An 18,525-nucleotide genomic window follows, 5' to 3' on the forward strand; every position below is an offset into this window, starting at 1 on the left:
TCTTCCTTCCTGATCTGTTCAAACAGCACAAAATAAAAGCTGTTGTTCAAACATTGTGATAAATAAGTGAAAGTGTTTTGTAAATGATTTTCAAATCCCATTTCATTAATCATTTTACTAGTAATTATTTTAGTGTAACTTATACCTCTATACCGTATATGTAATACTACCAAGTAAAGTAAAATGTAATCACATATGAACCATCACATCTGATGTTCTTCTGCTTTAAGCTATTAAACTTTGAATTTGATTTGTTCATATTCATGACAACAGAAAATGTTCTCACAAAAATATTTTATTGCCAAAGCTTTTCAAATGCAGCAGTCAGTGAGTATTTTGTTCCTTTCACAACTGCAAGGTTTGTTTATGTGTTGCTCCAGACAAACTGAGCCAGCAGATGTTGATATGTACAAGTAGCTGCTATAAGCAACAACTTAAATAACATTTTGGTGCAATTAATGATAGAACAATTTTTTTTTATTTAACATGAAACAGACGGTATTTTAACAGAAACACAATATACATTATATACAAAGAAACAAACTAGTCCCAATGTTCCTGTGACAAACCAAAATAAACAGAAGTACAGATGTTAAACTTACACTTGCAAATTTACATCTGATCAGTAACCTAGAGGATAAAAAAACAATGAAACAATCCTCTGAGGATTTACAACATTTTCTATTTACATAAATAAACTAATGAACTAAATAAACCCAAGTTGTTCATTTGTTCTTTTCCTCCACCCATCTTTGTTTTTCCGCCTCGTAGAAAGGAGACTTACTGAACTCCTTCCAGCTCATCTCTTTGACCATTCGCGTCTTGGTTGCATCCAGTTCTCTCTGAAAAAAGTCAGTGGTTGAAAAGTCCTCAAAGGACATTTTAGGGTTAGAGAGTCCTTCAGCAGCATAGCTCTGGTGCACCTTTTGTGAGCAGTAAAAATACCGCACAGGCCCCTGTTGATAGAAAAAGTGGATCGAGGATCCATCAGTTTCATATCGAGACTTTGGCTGTCCACAGGAAAGACACATCTTTGTCTTTTCTTTTGCCCTGGCGGGAGCTGCTGCTGCTGCTGCTGTTTGCTCAAAATGCCCTGTACGATTTTTTCCAGAGAGTGTTGAGTCAGAGGTGAGGACAAAGCAGGTGCAGGAGGGTTGAAAGTAGCTGGCTCAACGGTGACCACAGGAACATGGGATGACTCACTCCCATCTGTTAAAGAGTGCCACAGTGGTTGCGTATCCCTCAGTTTCTCTGGGCTTATGTTCAAAGAAGAACTGGTGTTGAGCAGTTTCACCAGGTGCTTCACGTAGCGGGAGATGTGCAGTCTGGTGGTCGGATGCAGAAGGCTGTTTGGATCAGCAGCAGCAGCTCGATGAACAATGGCTGCGTATTCCTGATCCACAAGCTTCAGCATCTCCTTGTCCCCACGGTGCTTCTGCAGCAGGTCATCAATGGCCTCTTTCATGGGCGGTGTCCAGCGTGTGTGATCCAACACAAAGACCCGCCCACCTGTTTTTATGGGTCCGACGCGGGCGCCACTTGGGTAGGCTCTCAGAGGCACAGGTGGAGCACACGAAAGATCTGAAGCACAATGAAACGGTCTTGCTTACTCGGCTGATTGGTGAACTGTCTACAATAAAATGCAAATATGTAGAAAACATTTCAGTGGCTTACCTGGTGTGGCTAGAAATTCCTGGACATCTTTCAGGAGGTCACCAGCAGAGAGTAGAGGGCTGACAGATGGAGCTGAACCCAAGTTGGAGGTTGACGCTGGAGTTGGATCTTGAGCCGGGATGGATGAATGCACAGGAAGCAGGAATGGAGCAGATGATTCACCTCTCTTCTGAGTCCTGTGTTTGTCCCAGTCAAGAGGGACCGGCCGGCAGCCTGGCTCTATGTACTCAAGTCCAAATCTTTCGCCGGTGTCCCTGCCAGAGACTCTGAGAGTGGGATATTTCTCCTGTCCAGTCACTCTCTTGTAAGAGCTGTTTAACTGTGGCCTAGTGGTAGAGTGTCCGCCTTGAGACTGGGAGATCAGGGTTCGATTCCTGATCGGGTCATACCAAAGACTTTGAAAAGAAATGGGACCCAATGCCTCCCTGCTTGACACTCAGCATTAAGGGGTTGGATTGGGGGGTTAAACCACCAAATGGTTCCCGAGCGCGGCTGTGTCTGCAGCTCACCGCTCCCCCAGGAGATGGGTCAAATGCAGAGAACAAATTTCGCACACACATCAGTGTGTGTGACAACTAATGGGACTTTAACTTTAACTTTAATTCAGCTATTAAAGCTGGATCAAATACAGCTGGCAGGACGACGTCTGGTTGCTTAAGATCCAGTCGTTGGTAGTTCCATCTTGCCACTCCTGTCATTCCCTGCGCCTGAAACAGTTCAGTGGAGGCATGGGTTCCAGTGATCCACTGGGCCTGGTGGAAATGGTACCCCTCTTGTTGTGATGTACCTCTGACAGGAATCCAGATGTTGACCTTTGCTCCTTCTCCAGGTACATGGTTAAGCTGAAGAGTGCCACCATACCTGTACATGATCCTCAGAGATTTCAGGGTCACTGAGGCATCCACGGAGAATATGCACTCGCTGTATGCGCCATGTCTTCAGCATGGAGGGTTTAAACAGAGGGACATCATTTGGATCCTTGGCCAGATGAAAATGGTTGATCACCTTTTCCACTCTGTCCAGGAGCTGTGTGGGCTGTGGTATCTTGGTCCTGCAGTGCTTCCATATGTGTTGTTTGGTGGGATTGGCTGGCCGGATACCACAGAGTTCGTAGGCGTCCCGGAGCTTCTTGAGGTCCTCCTGATCCACCACAGAGAAGGCAGCAGAGAGAAGCTGGCAGAAACTGCTGTAGAGGGGGTGATGCTCAGACGTGCACTCCTGTGAAAAGCGCCTGAGGCAGTGAAACAAGTCCAGTTTTATGACAATGTTGGGGTTGTAATGTGATCGAGAGGCACTAGTATTAGCCAGGGGTCCAGAGGTAGCAGCATTCACAATGGCAGGGGTTGTCTTCCAAGCATCCCAGAGTAAATGTTCACCAGGGATGGAGTCTGGGATCTTGAAAGAAGCACAGCAATCCCTGATCGGAAGATACACAAAGATGCAGAATAATTAGAATCATGTTTTTGACTGCTGTGTTTGGTCTCTGAGCACCAGGTTTCCTGGTTCTGTTAGGATGATGTCATCAAACAGCTGGTCATGATCTTGATAAACAATAAACACTTCTTCCTAATGTTTTTCCTTTTGCATCACTGTGTATTATAACAGTTTCATTAATTTCTTCCAACATTTTCTAATTTAGTAGAAAAGTCTTTTTTTAAATAAAATTAAAGAATTGTGTTTTTGTTAGTCAACCATTTGTTTTTTTCTCCTAATCACTAAGGTTTCACATTAAAACAGACATAAAACACACAATCATGATCATTAGCAGACTGAAAGGTAAAGAAGAGAGAAGATGTCTGCTCTCACCTGTCCACCCAGTGGTAGCCTGCCTTCTCCACTTCAGCTTCAGCGTACCTCCTGGCCACTCCCTCGTACATCGGCTGCAAGGACCTCTCAGCCTCAGACTGAACCATCACCCAGGAAACAATCAACCAGTTTTCGTTCATGATCGCAAAGCTAGACATTGTCCCTGATGCAAGTGTCACTTTGCGTGCAACTTTTCTGGTGTGGTCAGACCTGAAGATCTGTCCAAAAGAACCTTGAAGGAGCCTGGACATGGCTGGCTCTTGGCGTCTGTACTCTTCCAGCAGACAGTCAGTGAGGTAGAAGCTGGAAACAGAAATTCCACACCACCCACTGGCATCTTCATAGGAGCCAAAAGGACGTGGTGCATTGTCCTTTCTCACAAACTGCCCAATGGTCTTCTGTCCATGAACCCCTGCCTCAGCATCCCAAACGCTCTCGATTGCCTGCAGGTATGCCAGGTGAGCTCGCTCATATTTGAGATGCATGAGTTCATTCACCTGATTTGCCATGTCTGATGGTGATTTGCCCGTGCGTCTCAGCTCATCCATTACAGACTTGCAGATGGCCTTCTTATAAGTCAGGAATGCAGGCAGAATGTTTGTGAAGTGGCTGGGCAGCTTTTGCAGCCACCGGGGACTGTCTGCAAACCAGTTTCTCCGACAGGACTTGCAACAAAGTCTGGAGAAAAAGATGTAATACTGTCCACCGGTGCCAACAATCACCCGAGGCCTACCCACGCCAGCAGAGACCACCTGAGGATGATGACACCCATGAAGACAGGGCAGGATGCAATTGTTCCTCAGTCTGATCATGATGTTACTTTCAGGCTTCCAGATGAAAAACGGGTGCAGCTGAAAGAAGTTGGGTGATGGGAGGTCGGCCACTGTGTCGATCAGCTCTGGTTGTGGAGGAAGACGCTAGAGGGAAACTGCATTCCCAACGCTGCAAACAGGACGAGAGCCAGGCCACAGTCCGAGATCCTGTAGTTCTGTCCTCATCCACAGTTTCTGGTGCTGAGAACAGCTCCAGCTGTTCATATCAAGGTCCCGGTCAGGCAAGAGTGAAGGAGCAGGTGGCTGGGCTGAGGAAACTGATATTCAAAAAGACAGATGATTTTAGAGTCCTTTCAGTCAAAACAAATGTTAAAGAATGCGTGGAACAGATGATAAAGCTAAAGTTAAGTAAAAAAGTCAAAAAAGAAGCTGTCTAGATGATTTCCACTCTCACCCTTTTCACCTCTGTCTTCAAAATCCAGCACTCTATATGCAGAGGAGCCAGCAGATGTTGTGTTTGAATCTGAAAAACGGAGCCATCTTTCTGTTATTGTTTCAGGAATAATGGATCAGATCAAATCATTTGACGTAGTTGTGTAATTATCAGCAATAAACAGAGGTTTAGTTCAATATTAGTGGAGATCTACCGTTAGATGACTCCAGGCTCTTTGTGAAGCTCGATGTTTCCTTTGCCAGGAAGGCCAGCTCTGGTGGCAGGGCCGCAGGTGTCTTCCCTTGTTTACTGGTTGGGACTGGTCCCAGAACAAGGTAAAGAAAAAAGTCTTCATGTAGCCTTGATTAAAATAAAACAGTTGAGAAAACAGAGCTTGAATCTTCTCACCATCAACTGCTGAGGTTTCCAGTTGCTCTGATGCATCAGGAGGAGGTCTGGACAGCGTTGCAGACGGGACTAAAACAGAAAAGGCAGCAGTTATTCCAGCAGTTACAGAGTGTGCAGGTGTTGGTTGGTGTTAGTATGAACTCAAACTCACACAGTTACTTTTCCTGCTTACCACAGCTTTACACATAATACTGGAAAGGTCAGAAACAACCTCTTACTAATCAACCTAAGCAGGAGGAGTAACAGCACCCAGTGCACAAGCATGCATTCAACTTATAGAGCAAACCCCCACTTCAATGTTTTTAGTGTACAAGACATGCAAAAAAATAAAAATAACATACTCACTGTGTCTGGAATCACATCTTCTCAGCAGGAATCAATTCATAGTCCTGAGGACTTTTAGTGTAACAGTAGGAAGAGACACGTGGAACAGGAACCTGGCCAGAACGTGGCCATAACAAAAAGCAAAGGCAGAACACAGAAGGTCATGGCTCAGTTTAGGATGGCAATTCTTCATGCAAGAGAATAGCTCTCCAGTCCTGAAACCTCTCATTTAAAAACCTGGTTTTGCTCGTGGAAGTATTCTTGACACACCCTCTTCTCTTTTTGCTGCAGCCACAGCAACTGGTTACACACACAAAAAGCAAACATCTAGAAATGAGATACACATCTGCAAGAAAGACTGAAGAATTAACTGACTGTATTAACAGTGTTACTGACTGCTCGTGCTCAGCAGGTCAGAGGGTGAGATGTTCAACATGGCGCTCTCCAACTCTTTGTCCTCGTCCATTACTGTAGTGTGGACAAAGATTACAGCACACAGAATGACAAATATGATATCAGTTCAAGATTAATGTCAAACATTACATGTTTCTGTCATTTCAAAAATGAGAAACAAGACATGAATCAAGTTTCTTACGCAGAGGTTCAGGTGGCACACTTGTATCCTGTTCAGTGGGTGTAGAAGCTGAGGCAGATTGATGTCTGCCCTGCAGGTACTGCAGCAGCTTCTTCATGCGTGTCCCGGGGAGGCAACTCTTTTTCAAGATGAAGTCCGCATACCCATCAGCTCTACTGTCCCAGATTTCCTTCCATGTGCTTTTGGCCTGGGAGCCAAAGCCAACCTGCTGCTCATCTTCACAAGAGGCTTTGACAACACCTGCCTCGTAGCCGAGGACAGACTTGATCTCTGCAAAACTGAGAGCAAACTTAACAAATGTCTGCAGGCTGACCTTGCTGTGATCCTCAGCCGAGCTACAGAGACCCAAATCCTCCTCCTTCTGGCGGTTCTTAATGAGGTACAGAGTGTATCCCACATCATTTTCTAAAAGCCACCTGAAAGACTTTCCTTTATATTTTCCAAATTGAAGGATGTAGTCTCCCAGCAGCTCTGTAATGTCTGTGGTATCCCCTCCTCTCCTACGAACTGTGGCCAAAGCATTTTGCCGTACCAGGTCCTCCTTCATGGACGCAGACCTGTCCTGCAAACTGGGGTCATCCTTGATGCGCTTGGCTTCAGGAGAGGGCGCCTGCAGGAGATATCCAAGGGGCCCCTTACGGAAAACCACGCTCAGCTTTCCTGGATAAAATACCATTTTCCTCTGCATCTTCGCCTGGTAAAGTTCAAGGACATTTTTGATTTAGTTATTAGACACAACATTATAAAATATTTTAAGATTTGCTTGCATAGTTTTGATAATCATGTCTTTGTTCTGGAGCTGATTAACTTCAATAACAATTCTATCAAATAATGAACCCACTAAAACTGTGTGTGTGTGTGTGTGTGTGTGTGTATCTTCTCTTCTCATTACAACATTTTAAAGATACAACTGCAAACAAGATGAAGAGAGGCTGGGTAATATTTATTACTGTCATCAAACCTCACTCGACTATCTGCCTTTATTAAACCCATATCTATATTTATTGGTTTGATTAACAAACTAGACAAACTATTCCTTAGTAGTAAAGCTCATTTGATCCTCTTATCTTTGTAACACAACACCAGTTATGTGACTCGCTGTCTGTATTATAGAATCAAATAGAAAACAATAGCACTTTGAGGAGGTTTAAATAAAGTTTCTTAAAGAATTGTTGCTTCTCACCTGAGGAACTCTGTCATTACGACCTGGAATAGCTGGTTTAAAACTGTAGTGGGCTGTTTCTGATGAACAAGCTGTAATCACATGTAAATCACCCTAAGAAGTCGATGATCTCACTGGGGACGGTGCCTCACTGTATTCCTGGCTCCACCTCCTCACACACTGAAGATCAGAGACTGTAGAGAGGGAAAAGAAGGTGAAGATACAGGCAGCCTTTGAAGATCATAGACATAGGGTTAATGCACCAGGCTGTGGTGTGAGTGACTCAGAGGGATGCATAATCACTGCTGAATGTTCAAGAAATAGCTTGTATTTTATTATTTCTTTCAGTGACACAGAGCAGTCAGGCACAAATTAAAGTCCAAAAAATAAGTATACTTATTCAGCCATCAAACATTCATTTTTTGAATTTTAAGTACTGAGTTGGGCCAGGAAAGCTGATACCTATATTAATGTTATTTTGTTTAGTTTTTATTTATTTATTTTTTACTTGTATTTATTTTACAGAGTTTACAAGACAAAAAAGCAGTACTTGAGCAAACCACTGCTGTGTTGTTTACAAATAACAAAATACCGAAGTTATTATAAAAACATAATAATCTTCTATATTTTTGCAATTTTTTCATTAGTTTTTACCGTAAAACTATGATCCTGATGTGTTTACTTTTGAATTTAGCGTTTAGCTGTCATGTTGTGTGGTAGATACCTAACCCACGACATACAGAATCAGTCCACAGAGTCAGAGAAGATTGCAAACAATAATTTACTAGTAAAAGGAGAATTGAAGGAGCTGCTAGGAAGTCTAGCAGTATTCGGCAGAGAAGCAAGGTTTGGGTGTGGAGAGTCTGGAAAAACAGGGAGAGTTAGGTCTGGCACTCGGAAATCTGAATGTTGGATCTGATGGAACTTACGGGTTGGAGGTGAGACCTCGTGAGAGAGGGAGGAGTGACCGGTCTGGGGAGGGCAGGAGGCTTACTGGAGGCAGATGAGCTTAGAGTCCAAATGAGGAGGGAGCTGAGCATGAAGGGTAATGATGATCCAGAAGGGAGGGTGGGCAGCCTGGAGTGGGAAGACCAGAGGAGGACGCTGAGAGACGAGTGGACAGTGAAAAAACCAGGTAGCAGCAACGAGGTGAACTGATAGGAGATATCTGCAGGAGGCAAAAAACAGGCAGTCAAAAACACAGAGAGCTCAAAAATCCATAATCCAGAAATTCTCAAGATCAAAGCTTAGGGTGAGTTTGGCTGTTAGGAGAAATACCCAAGTCGAGTTAATCATCCAGCAAGGTGAAGGCGTCTCTCAGGAGCTTAAATATCCCTGGCCAGCTAATCAGCAGATTACCTGCAGCCTCCCCACTTCCAGGCATGCCCACCTGCAGAGGAGAGATGAGACTCAACACCAATTAGTGTGTGAAAAAAAACCAGACCGTGACATTAGCGTGTATAGCGTTGCTACTCGTATACTAGCAACGCAGTACGTTCGGAAACAACACCTCGAATCCTTGTAATCTGTATTCATATCAACAAAACTTACCTTATAGCTTGAGGAGGAGAGTGAGCATGCGCTGACGGCCGATCACCGGATACACGGCAGCGTTTGAAGCTGATGGCAGCTCGTTAACAAACATCCACAAACAATTAAGACACATTTTCGCCTAATTTATTTACTGACAACGCAAAAAATAATCTGGTAAGTATAACTCACTGAATCTGGAGGTAAGAGAAGAAAATTCAGAAAGTTTACTAAATTATATTCACAAAGTTTTTGAGTTATTTGTCATGGGTCCGAAGAAATCAGCAGCTGAGGCTGAAACACCTACTGGGACCAAGAGGAGCCGTCCTCAGGACTCGCCTGAGGCCTCAACTCCCCGGAAGGACGTATTAGAATTATTAGATTCTATAGATAAACGGCTTCTGGGATTTGAGGGGCGACTTCATCTGCTCGAGGTTCTTCACCAGGAGTTTCAGAACCTCCGAACATCTCTGGAGTTCAGTCAGGAACAGGTTGAGCGGCTCGCTGCTGAGAACGCGTCTCTGCGGGAGTCCGTTTCTTCCCTGGAAGAGGGAATGACGCGGATCACCCAGGACAACAAAACTCTGAAGGAGACGGTTTTGGACCTTCAGGCCCGTAGCATGAGGGATAATCTGGTGTTCGCAGGTCTGCCGGAGCAGACGGGAGGGGCGGAGAACTGCGAGCATACAATCAAGAACTTTCTCCAGACCGAAATGAAGATACCCGAAGAAACGGTACAAAAGATCACATTTCACCGGGTACATCGCCTTGGAGCTAGACGAGTGGACAGCAGAAGACCTCGTCCCATCATGGCTAAATTTGAACATTTTAAGCAGAAGGATCTTGTTAAAAGTCACGGAAGAGAGCTCAAAGGGAAAGATTTCAGCATGAATGATCAGTTCCAGAAGGAAATTCTGGATCGGCGCAGAGTCCTCTTTCCGCTGCGTAAAAAGTTTATCCAGGATGGGAAGAGGGCTGTCATCTCGGTGGATAAGCTTTATGTGGACAATAAACTTTACAAGGAGCGAGGAGTGACTGACTGGCTGTATTAGCCCAACATCAGGTCAGACATTTACTATTCTTATCAGGATTCACTGGGTTTGATCACGTCAGGATTAAACAGCTGCTAAATCCGTTTTCTAGATGATAAGATCACCTATTCATCAGCACCTTACACCCCATCACCTCTTCTTTTTAGTTCTTTCTTCTTTTTTAACCTGTATCTGTACTTTCCCTTCCTCTTTACCTGCTTCTGTAGCTTTACACCTGTATGGCACAACCACACAACTTTCCAACACTGCATCAGACTCGACACACACACATACACGCACACACACACACGCACGCACACACACACACACACACACACGCACACACACACACACACACACACACACACACACACATAGATATATTAAATTCACAGCACAATATCATAATTTATGCGTCAAATAATACAACCACAAACACTGTTGGATCTTTATTATTATTATTATTATTATTATTATTATTATTATTATTATTTACTTTTCTGTTATTTATTAACATACTATTTATACATTTATATACTTATTCCATCTTATTCACATGAAGGCATCATATTTTAGCTACTCACACACACATCTATGGGTGCACTAATGTTTGTCTCATGGAACGTACATGGGGCTGGCTCTAGAGAGAAGAGATTAAAAATTTTTGATCAGTTAAAGAGAGTGCAAGCAGACGTAATATTGTTACAAGAGACTCATAGATCTGCCACATCCGCAGAAGAACTTAAGACACCTGAGTTTCCCAGCATGTTCTCTGCCTGCTATAACTCTAGGCAAAGAGGTGTAGCTATTTTAATACACAAAAACATCAATTTCACAGTATTGGACACAGTCTCTGATCCAGAGGGTAGATTTATAATGTTAAAAATATCTGTACAGAACCAACACTTATGTACCGTCAGCATATACTGTCCAAATATTGATGACCCTCCATTCTTTCATAATTTTTTCTCTGTACTCTCCGAACACTTGGACTGTCCACTTATACTTGGAGGGGATTTTAATTTTTGGATGAATTCCTTAATAGACAGGCTCAGTACAGCTGGGACTCAGCGCAATTGGCAATCCACTAACATAGTTAAACAGTACATGAGTGATTATGGGCTTTGTGATGCATGGCGATCTCTTCATCCTAACCGTAGAGAGTATACTTTTTTTTCGCACGTCCATCACTCTCACTCACGTTTGGATTATTTTCTAGTCAGCAGCTCATTGTTGGCTGACATTTCAGACACTGAGATACACCCCATAGTTGTCAGCGACCATGCTCCAGTTTCTTTAACTCTGGTAAATAAGAAGACAATCCCACCAAGCAAAAACTGGAGGTTTAATACATCACTGCTTAAAGACGAAGGTTTTATTGATTTTTTTAAAAAGGAGTGGGCTTTATATTTAGAACATAATGACCTGCCTGGAACATCAGCACCTATACTTTGGGAGGCAGGAAAGGCAGTGATGAGAGGTAAAATAATCTCTTCCTCATCACATAGGAAAAAAACAGAAAATCATCAAGTCTTTAGAGGCATCCACAGAAGAAGAGTCAATGAGTAAATTACGTAAAGCTAAATTAGAATTTCATGGAATTATTGACAAAAAGACACAATTTTTAGAACAAAGACTACGAATAGAAAACTTCGAACATAGTAATAAATCAGGTAAATTCTTAGCTAGCCAATTAAAAATAAATAAAGAGAAAACTACCATATCTGCTGTTAAAGACTCAACCGGGAATATAGTTAATGACCCTGAAAGAATAAACAACACCTTCAGAGACTTTTACCAAACTTTGTACTCACCACAGATAAACCCATCAGATAATGAGATCAATGAGTTCCTTGACAGGATAACACTTCCTAAATTATCAGACAGCCAAGTTGCAGTCCTGGACTCGCCACTAACATCAGCGGAGCTCCAGGAAGACCTTAAATCCATGACTAATAGGAAAGCTCCAGGTCCAGACGGGTTCCCAGTAGAATTCTACAAAGAATTGTGGATCATTCTGGCTCCAACATTTTTCAGAATGGTGAGGGAAATCGAAGAGAGCGGCAGATTACAGCCAAACATGAATTCAGCCAATATTAGTCTCTTGTTAAAACCAGGCAAAGACCCAGCCTTTCCAACCAGCTATCGCCCAATTTCTCTTATTAATGTTGATCTCAAAATAATTTGTAAAGCCCTGGCCAAAAGATTAGAGAAGGTAACCCCCTTCATAATGCACCCTGACCAAACTGGTTTCATTAAGGGTAGACAGTCATCCACAAACTCACGTAGATTACTTAATTTGATAGATTTCTCTTACAGTAGAAACATAGAAACTAGTATATTATCTCTAGATGCAGAAAAAGCTTTTGATAGAGTTAACTGGAAGTTCTTATTTGCAACTTTACATAAATTTGGCTTTGGGAACTTCTTCATAAACTGGCTAGAAACATTATACAGTTCACCAACAGCACGTGTCAGGACGAACGACCAAATATCAGCTAGCTTCTGTCTTCAGAGGGGGACCAGGCAGGGATGCCCACTCTCCCCCTCACTATTTGCTATCTTTATCGAACCACTAGCAGCAGCAATTAGGCAAACAACAGATATTAAAGGGATAAAATGTAAGAAAATAGAACATAAGATCAGTCTTTATGCAGATGATGTTTTACTCTTTCTCCAGAATTCTCAATCCTCTCTCTCCCAAGCAATAGAACTGATAAACTCATTTTCAAGAGTTTCAGATTACTCTATGAACTGGTTAAAATCCACAGTTCTACCAATTAATTTCTCTTTTGTCAATTTGCTTAATACACAATTGGAGTCAGGGAATATAACATACCTGGGAATTCATATCTCTCCCAAGTTAGCAGATCTAACCAAACTAAACTACATCCCACTTTTAAGGAAAGTGGAAGATGATCTTGCAAGATGGAAATCCCTACCAATATCACTCATGGGGAGAGTTGCTACAATTAAAATGATGGTCTTACCCAGAATAAATTACTTATTCTCGATGATCCCAAACAAACCACCAGCTGACTGGTTTAAATCTCTGGACTCCTCAATTACTAAATTCCTTTGGCAGGATAAACCTCCACGAATTAGCTTAAAAACGCTTCAGAAGACCAAAGACAGAGGAGGACTGGATTTACCCAACTTTTATTATTATTTCTTAGCCAACAGGCTGCAATATATACCAAGATGGTTGCAAGATAACCCACTAGATGAGTCCTGGTTAGATATAGAACAGACACTTTGCAATACGATAGAGCTTTCAGACTTACCATTTATTAGCTCAAGCATAAGAAAACATGAAAGCTTCAAAAGTATTAGTATCAGCACCTCTCTGACAGCATGGTGGGAGTATCTTAAAATGACCGAGTCTTCACTAGTACCATGCAGACGCACACCTATCTGGAATAATCCTGACATTTTGCAAAACAACAAAATGATGAACCTTCCGGACTGGAAAAATAAAGGAATCCTATACCTGGAACACATATATGAAGGATTGGACTTCATCCCATTTAATCAAATTGTCTCCCAATTTGGAATGGATAAGAATAGATTTTTAGAATATCACTAAATTAAATCTGTAGTCAAACAAAATTTTAAGCTCAATAAAATAGAATTACAAACACCACCAAGGGTATTAGACTTTTATAATCTCAAACCCCCCAAACTACTGTCTAAAGTATTTAAGACACTGTCCAAAATAGATGATAAAATTGCAATCCCTATTGAAAAATGGGAGGTGGATCTATCAGTTAGCTTTGACCAGGACTTCTGGTCCCAAACTTGTTTAAAAACTTTTAAAATGATCAGACACCCCAATTTACAATTAATTCAGTGCAAATTTCTACACGGAGTACACTATACAGGTCATCGGATGTTCAAGATGGGGTTTGTGTCGTCTGACACCTGTACACACTGCACAAACAACATTCCTGACAATTACATTCATGCACTGTGGTCCTGCCCACCTGTCCAGGAATTTTGGGGTAGAGTATGTGAGGATCTGTCAATATGTCTGAAATGTCATATCCCATCTTCCCCCTCTCTTTGTTCACTGGGAAACCTGGAAGATGTCACGATTGAAACATCTTTGGTTCACGTGGTTCTGACTGCCATAAGCATCGCTAAGAAAACTATCCTCTTGAATTGGAAAAATAGAGAAACTCTCTGCATTAACCAGTATCGAAATCTTTTGTTAGATCATATTGCACTTGATATAGCCTCTGCTTCCACTTCAGATGAATCTCTCTGGGCTCCTTTGATCGGTTCCATCACATGGTGAGGGTGGGGGGCCGTTGATGTTGTCCTGCGGGATGGTGTGTGTGTGTGTGTGTGGGGGGGGGTCTGAGTTTGGAGTATCCGGATGTTCCCTGGGGGTAGGTTCACTGGGGGTGTCTGGGACTGGGGGGCCGTTGCCCCCCTCTGGAGGTGCTTGAGTTGCCTCGGGGGGTGGACTACTGGCGGTTGTGAGTGGGGCCCCTTGGGGTTCTTGGCGGCGGCCATGGGTCACTGCCAGGCGGCTGCAATGCCCCTGGGCGGGTCTGGGTGGGGGCCTGGGGGCTCGGGGTTTGGGGGTGGCCGGCCCCGTGTGGGGATCTGGGGGGGGGGGGGGGGGCTTGGGGGTCGGGCCCTGACATGTATGTTGCTGGGAAGAAGGCAGGAACACGCAGCAGTGCCTGGCCCAGGTTCGCGGGCCTCAGGTAGACCGTGGCTCCTCTGCCGTTCCATCACAGGGGTGCGGGAGGTCCAGGAGGGGGAGGACCCAACCTTACCTGGATGTCCCATGTCTTATATATTCTGGAAGTTGTGCAAATGCAGGGACGGGCATAGATATTCTGCTGGGGTGTGGCTGGGTTGGTGCCCTCGGACTCCGTGAGGCTCTGTAATGCTGCTGCTTTGGGCCCTGGCAGGATGGGCTGGGGTCTCCATGCCCTGGGTGGCAGTTTGACAACGGAGGTGCCTATTAGGTGCCTAGTAGGGGAGCTGGCTCCCTGGAGGGCTAAGCCCAACCAGCCATTCCTTCCCATCCCCGCATATTTCTCTCCTCCTGCTCCCTCACATCATCACACAAACATACACATAGGACCTTGGGGGGTGGGCAAGTCAGGGAGTGCGGGTATGGACCCCATTTCCGCATTCCTGTGGCAACCTGCCCCCCAATTTCATTTGCACCTTATACGCCTTCACTGACGACATTCCACACAAACACACACTTAGGGCCTTGGGAGTGAGCACATTCAACGGCATTTGGCAGGGGGATATTTCAGCCTCCTCCCGGGTGCCAGTGCCCACTTCCGATTTTAAACCGCACTTAGACACTGATGGCTTAAGGTGTGAGTGGGGTGGTGCGGTGGCATCAGCGGGCATTGGCCGGATGATGCCCGCACTGCCCACTCACCACAGCCATGGAATACACCTCATGATTACACAACACTATATTGGAGCAGGTGGAGGGAGACTAGGGGTCTTTGCCACTTCTGTTGTTGCTAGGCTTCCTGGGGCTGGAGGCTAGGAGGGGGATCTGGCCGTCTGGTTGGGGTCTGGGGTGGTGGGTTGCTGTGCTCAGTGTTGGGCGGGGGAGCCTGCTCATCAGCACCCCAGCAGAAAGGGTCAAACTCTGGTTACCGGTGATGGTTGTACCCAATGTGCAGCAGTACCGGGACCAGAGTGAATAGGGTGTGTATGGGGAGCATGAGTGGGTGTCCGGTGTGCATTTTTGTAAGTCTTGGGTTGTATGTGCATGTGTGAGCATGAGGGAGGGAGTGTGTGACTGTGTTTGTCTATGGCTGTATATGTCAGGTGGGGCCTTTGACTCCTCCCCTCTCCTGGAACTTCTCTTGATGGTATAGATCTTTGTCCCCCCTCCCCCTGCCACACCGGGTGTGAGGGGTCGTGCCGTGGTCTGCCTGAGTGTTCTTGGCAACCGGGTCTGGGGGTTTAAGATTTTGGCATCTGCCTGATAGATCCCGGTGGCTGCCTGGTGGGGTCTGGGTCCCTGGGCTCTGCTGGGTCCCCGGTGGGGGTGGTCGCCCCGGGTCCCGGGTTGCTGGGTCCCGGGCTCGGCCGGCTAGGGGTTGGGAGGCTGCGGGCGGGCCTGTGGGCTTGCCGCTGATATCTCCCGGGACTCTGCCGGCTGCTGGTTGTGGCCCCCAGGGCGATCCTCTGTGCCTCTCGAGGGGGGCGGGGGCCTTTCTGGTTGCAGTCTCCTTGGGGTTCCTGTGTTCTGGGGCAGCGCCTGGATCTCTGGGACTTGGAGCTCCCCCCCGTCTCCTGCGCATCTTTGGGGGGCAGATCTGTGGTCCCTCACACTCTCTGTTGGACGCTCCTATAGAGAAAGCTTAAATAAACAAGCGCGTGTACACACACAGGTGCTCACATGGTGCTCTCAAAAGTATGGGCTTGGGCACGTTAAACACAGGTCTTAAGACTATGGTGGGCACTTAATGCACTGTGATTTATTATCGTGATTCTTCAGTTAAGCAATGTTGATTATATATATATATATTTTTTTCTTTTCATCAAGTAGACGCAGTGATAGGTAGATCTTGTTGTATTGTTGTTGTGTCCCTTTTTTTGTGTCCCTTTGTTTTTTTTTTTTTTGTCTTTTTTCTGCAGGTCTGGAAGCAGACTCTTGTTCATTATTGTTTATTTTTGTGGAACCCCCCCCCCCCCACCCCCACACCTTTTCTTTTCCTTTCACCTCTGTCTCCGTGTCTGGTTGGAATTACCAAGCATTAAACAACAATAACAATAAAGTTTTAAGTATCAGGTGTGACATTAATAGCAAACGCTTTGATGCTCCACCTGAGAGTAAATCTGTAAGGCTTGTCACCAGCATTCAGACATCAATTCTGCTTGCTTCACAGCCAGACAGGACACGGTAAAAAAAAAAAATAAATTTACCTAATAACAGTCTAACGGAAGATTGAAGAATACTTTTTATCCGCTCTGCTGCTAATCAGTGCTGTCTCTAGCGAAGTGGTTAGAAAGTGAATTAAAGCTGCAAGCAGCGTCGTTCGGCCCTCGCAGCGAAGATGCTCACCCTCCTTCCGCACCCCCTCCGCTCCATCCCCGATGCTCTCCAAACCCAACTCCCCGCCGCTCCGTCCTGGCCGGCAGCACGGGGCACCAGGGCACGTCCACGGACTGAAACGTCCACCACCCTGACACCAAGAAAAGCTAACAGTCACCTCATCCACACCTCACCCTGAATCAGCATCCCCTCCGAGCCTACCATTATATTACATGTCTCACCACTAGGGCATACTTTATCTTTAGCACACTGTTGGTGTGATGACACAGACCAACTTTAGTGCTTTTTTGCCCATATTTATTAAAGTTTTCGAAAGTTAAAGTTATCTAGGGGGCGCTGTGATCAATTACAGAAAAATCCCATTGAGGTCAGCTTTGGTTGACAAGGACAGTTTTCTGTTATTTTGGCATCAAACGGACGTTGTGTGTGTTATCTAAAGCCAGTGAGCTGAAAGGGGCGGAGCTACAGGGATTTGAATCAACAACCACATCAATGTGTTTGGTGCAGTCACGTGATGTCACAAGCCAAGTATAATGCCATTCTGACTTTGACTTTAGAAGTTAATAAAGTTTGAACCCATCTAGGGGGCGTTGTGACCATTTACAAGTAAATGCCATAGAGGTCATCTTTGGTCATCAAAGATGGTTTTCTGTTAATTTGGAATCAATCAAACGTTGCATGGGTCATCTAGAGACAAAAAGCTGTAAGTGGGTGGAGTTAAAGTGAATTGAACAAGTGATCACATACATGTGTTGATTGCAGATGTGTGATGACTCCCACAATGTTTGATGTAGTTTGGAACTTTTTTGCAGAAGTTACAAAGGTTTTTTGTATCTAGGGGGCGCTGTCCCAAATTTAAGAATTATTCCATGAAGAAGTTTGTAGGTTGATGACAGTCATTTGTGTGCAGTTTGGTGTGAATTGCATCATGCATGTGTTATTAAGGGCCTAATATCTGTCAGGGGGCGGAGCTAAAGCAATATCAACAACTTACCACAGGACTGTGGTGGGTGCCATTGTGTGAGTACACATAGCAAGTTTGGTGCAGTTACGACCTCGTCTGTAGGAGTTATTACAGTTTTAATGGTGTGTAGGGGGCGCTGTGGTGACATTACACAACTTTCACCAACGGTGTGTGCCTCGTTGAATAAAGGGCATGATTGTTGATTGCCATGTTCAGTCTCGGGCAGATCGGAGGTTGTTAGTGGAAGTTACAGTCAAACGTAAGGTCACGGCGTCACGCCAGAATTCGCCGTGGCATCAAAGCCCTTCCCTTTCTGAAAAGCTATCAGATCTGAATGGTCATTACAACATCATGAAGACAGTGCATGACCTTAGTGTCATGTTGACTAAAGTAGAGGGGACAAATATGGGCATTTCACCATTAAAAAATAGACTTCCTGTAGTCAGGGGGCGGGGCATAGGTGATGTCAGCTGTCCACATTGTCATTGTCTTGAGATGTGGTCAATGATCACACAGACGGAGTTTGATATAGATCTGATCATGCACATGGGAGTTGTTAAGTCAAGTAATGTAATGGCGAAAGGTCAAAGTTTGAGGCTTAGCCACGCCCACACCTTTATACTTGTATAAAATCCGACGGTTGAATTTTTTCCTCTATGTCTTAAGATTATATAGCAGGAGTTTGAAGGTGATAGGTGGAAAGGACGACGAGACATCATTCTCCTAATAACGTGTGTGAAAACCACTAAATCGAGTAATTGGACCAAAATGGCCGAC

General features: G+C 44.6%; 1 protein-coding gene and 1 long non-coding RNA gene across 2 annotated transcripts; both read right to left on the reverse strand.

Annotated features, from left to right (window-relative positions):
- Positions 1–725: 725 nt before the first annotated feature.
- Positions 726–4,517, reverse strand: LOC107373520 (uncharacterized). Its single transcript, XM_070544394.1, has 7 exons — positions 4,436–4,517; positions 3,481–4,378; positions 2,597–3,091; positions 2,304–2,535; positions 1,675–2,026; positions 1,019–1,581; positions 726–956 (listed from the first exon to the last, which is right to left on the reverse strand). Exons 1-7 carry the CDS (start codon positions 4,515–4,517, stop codon positions 726–728), a joined length of 2,853 nt encoding a protein of 950 aa, XP_070400495.1.
- A 26-nt stretch (positions 4,518–4,543) lies between these two features.
- On the reverse strand, positions 4,544–6,011 carry LOC107380624 (uncharacterized). Its single transcript, XR_011516313.1, has 3 exons — positions 5,440–6,011; positions 5,095–5,163; positions 4,544–5,005 (listed from the first exon to the last, which is right to left on the reverse strand). It is a non-coding gene; the product is annotated as an uncharacterized lncRNA (long non-coding RNA).
- Positions 6,012–18,525: the final 12,514 nt, after the last annotated feature.

Source organism: Nothobranchius furzeri, chromosome 14 (genome assembly GCF_043380555.1).
Source record: "Nothobranchius furzeri strain GRZ-AD chromosome 14, NfurGRZ-RIMD1, whole genome shotgun sequence".
NCBI classification, from domain to species: Eukaryota; Metazoa; Chordata; class Actinopteri; order Cyprinodontiformes; family Nothobranchiidae; genus Nothobranchius; species Nothobranchius furzeri.

What these genes read in the sequence shown, in the direction of transcription:
- LOC107373520 (XM_070544394.1), bottom strand. Translation starts at nt 4,517, where the DNA reads ATGAACAGCTGGAGCTGTTCTCAGCACCAGAAACTGTGGATGAGGACA. An exon ending in GGCTACCACTGGGTGGACAG is followed by an intron (nt 3,092 to 3,480) that starts GTGAGAGCAGAC and finishes TCTTCCGATCAG; the next exon opens with GGATTGCTGTGCTTCTTTCA. An exon ending in CTGAAGACATGGCGCATACA is followed by an intron (nt 2,536 to 2,596) that starts GCGAGTGCATAT and finishes GATCATGTACAG; the next exon opens with GTATGGTGGCACTCTTCAGC.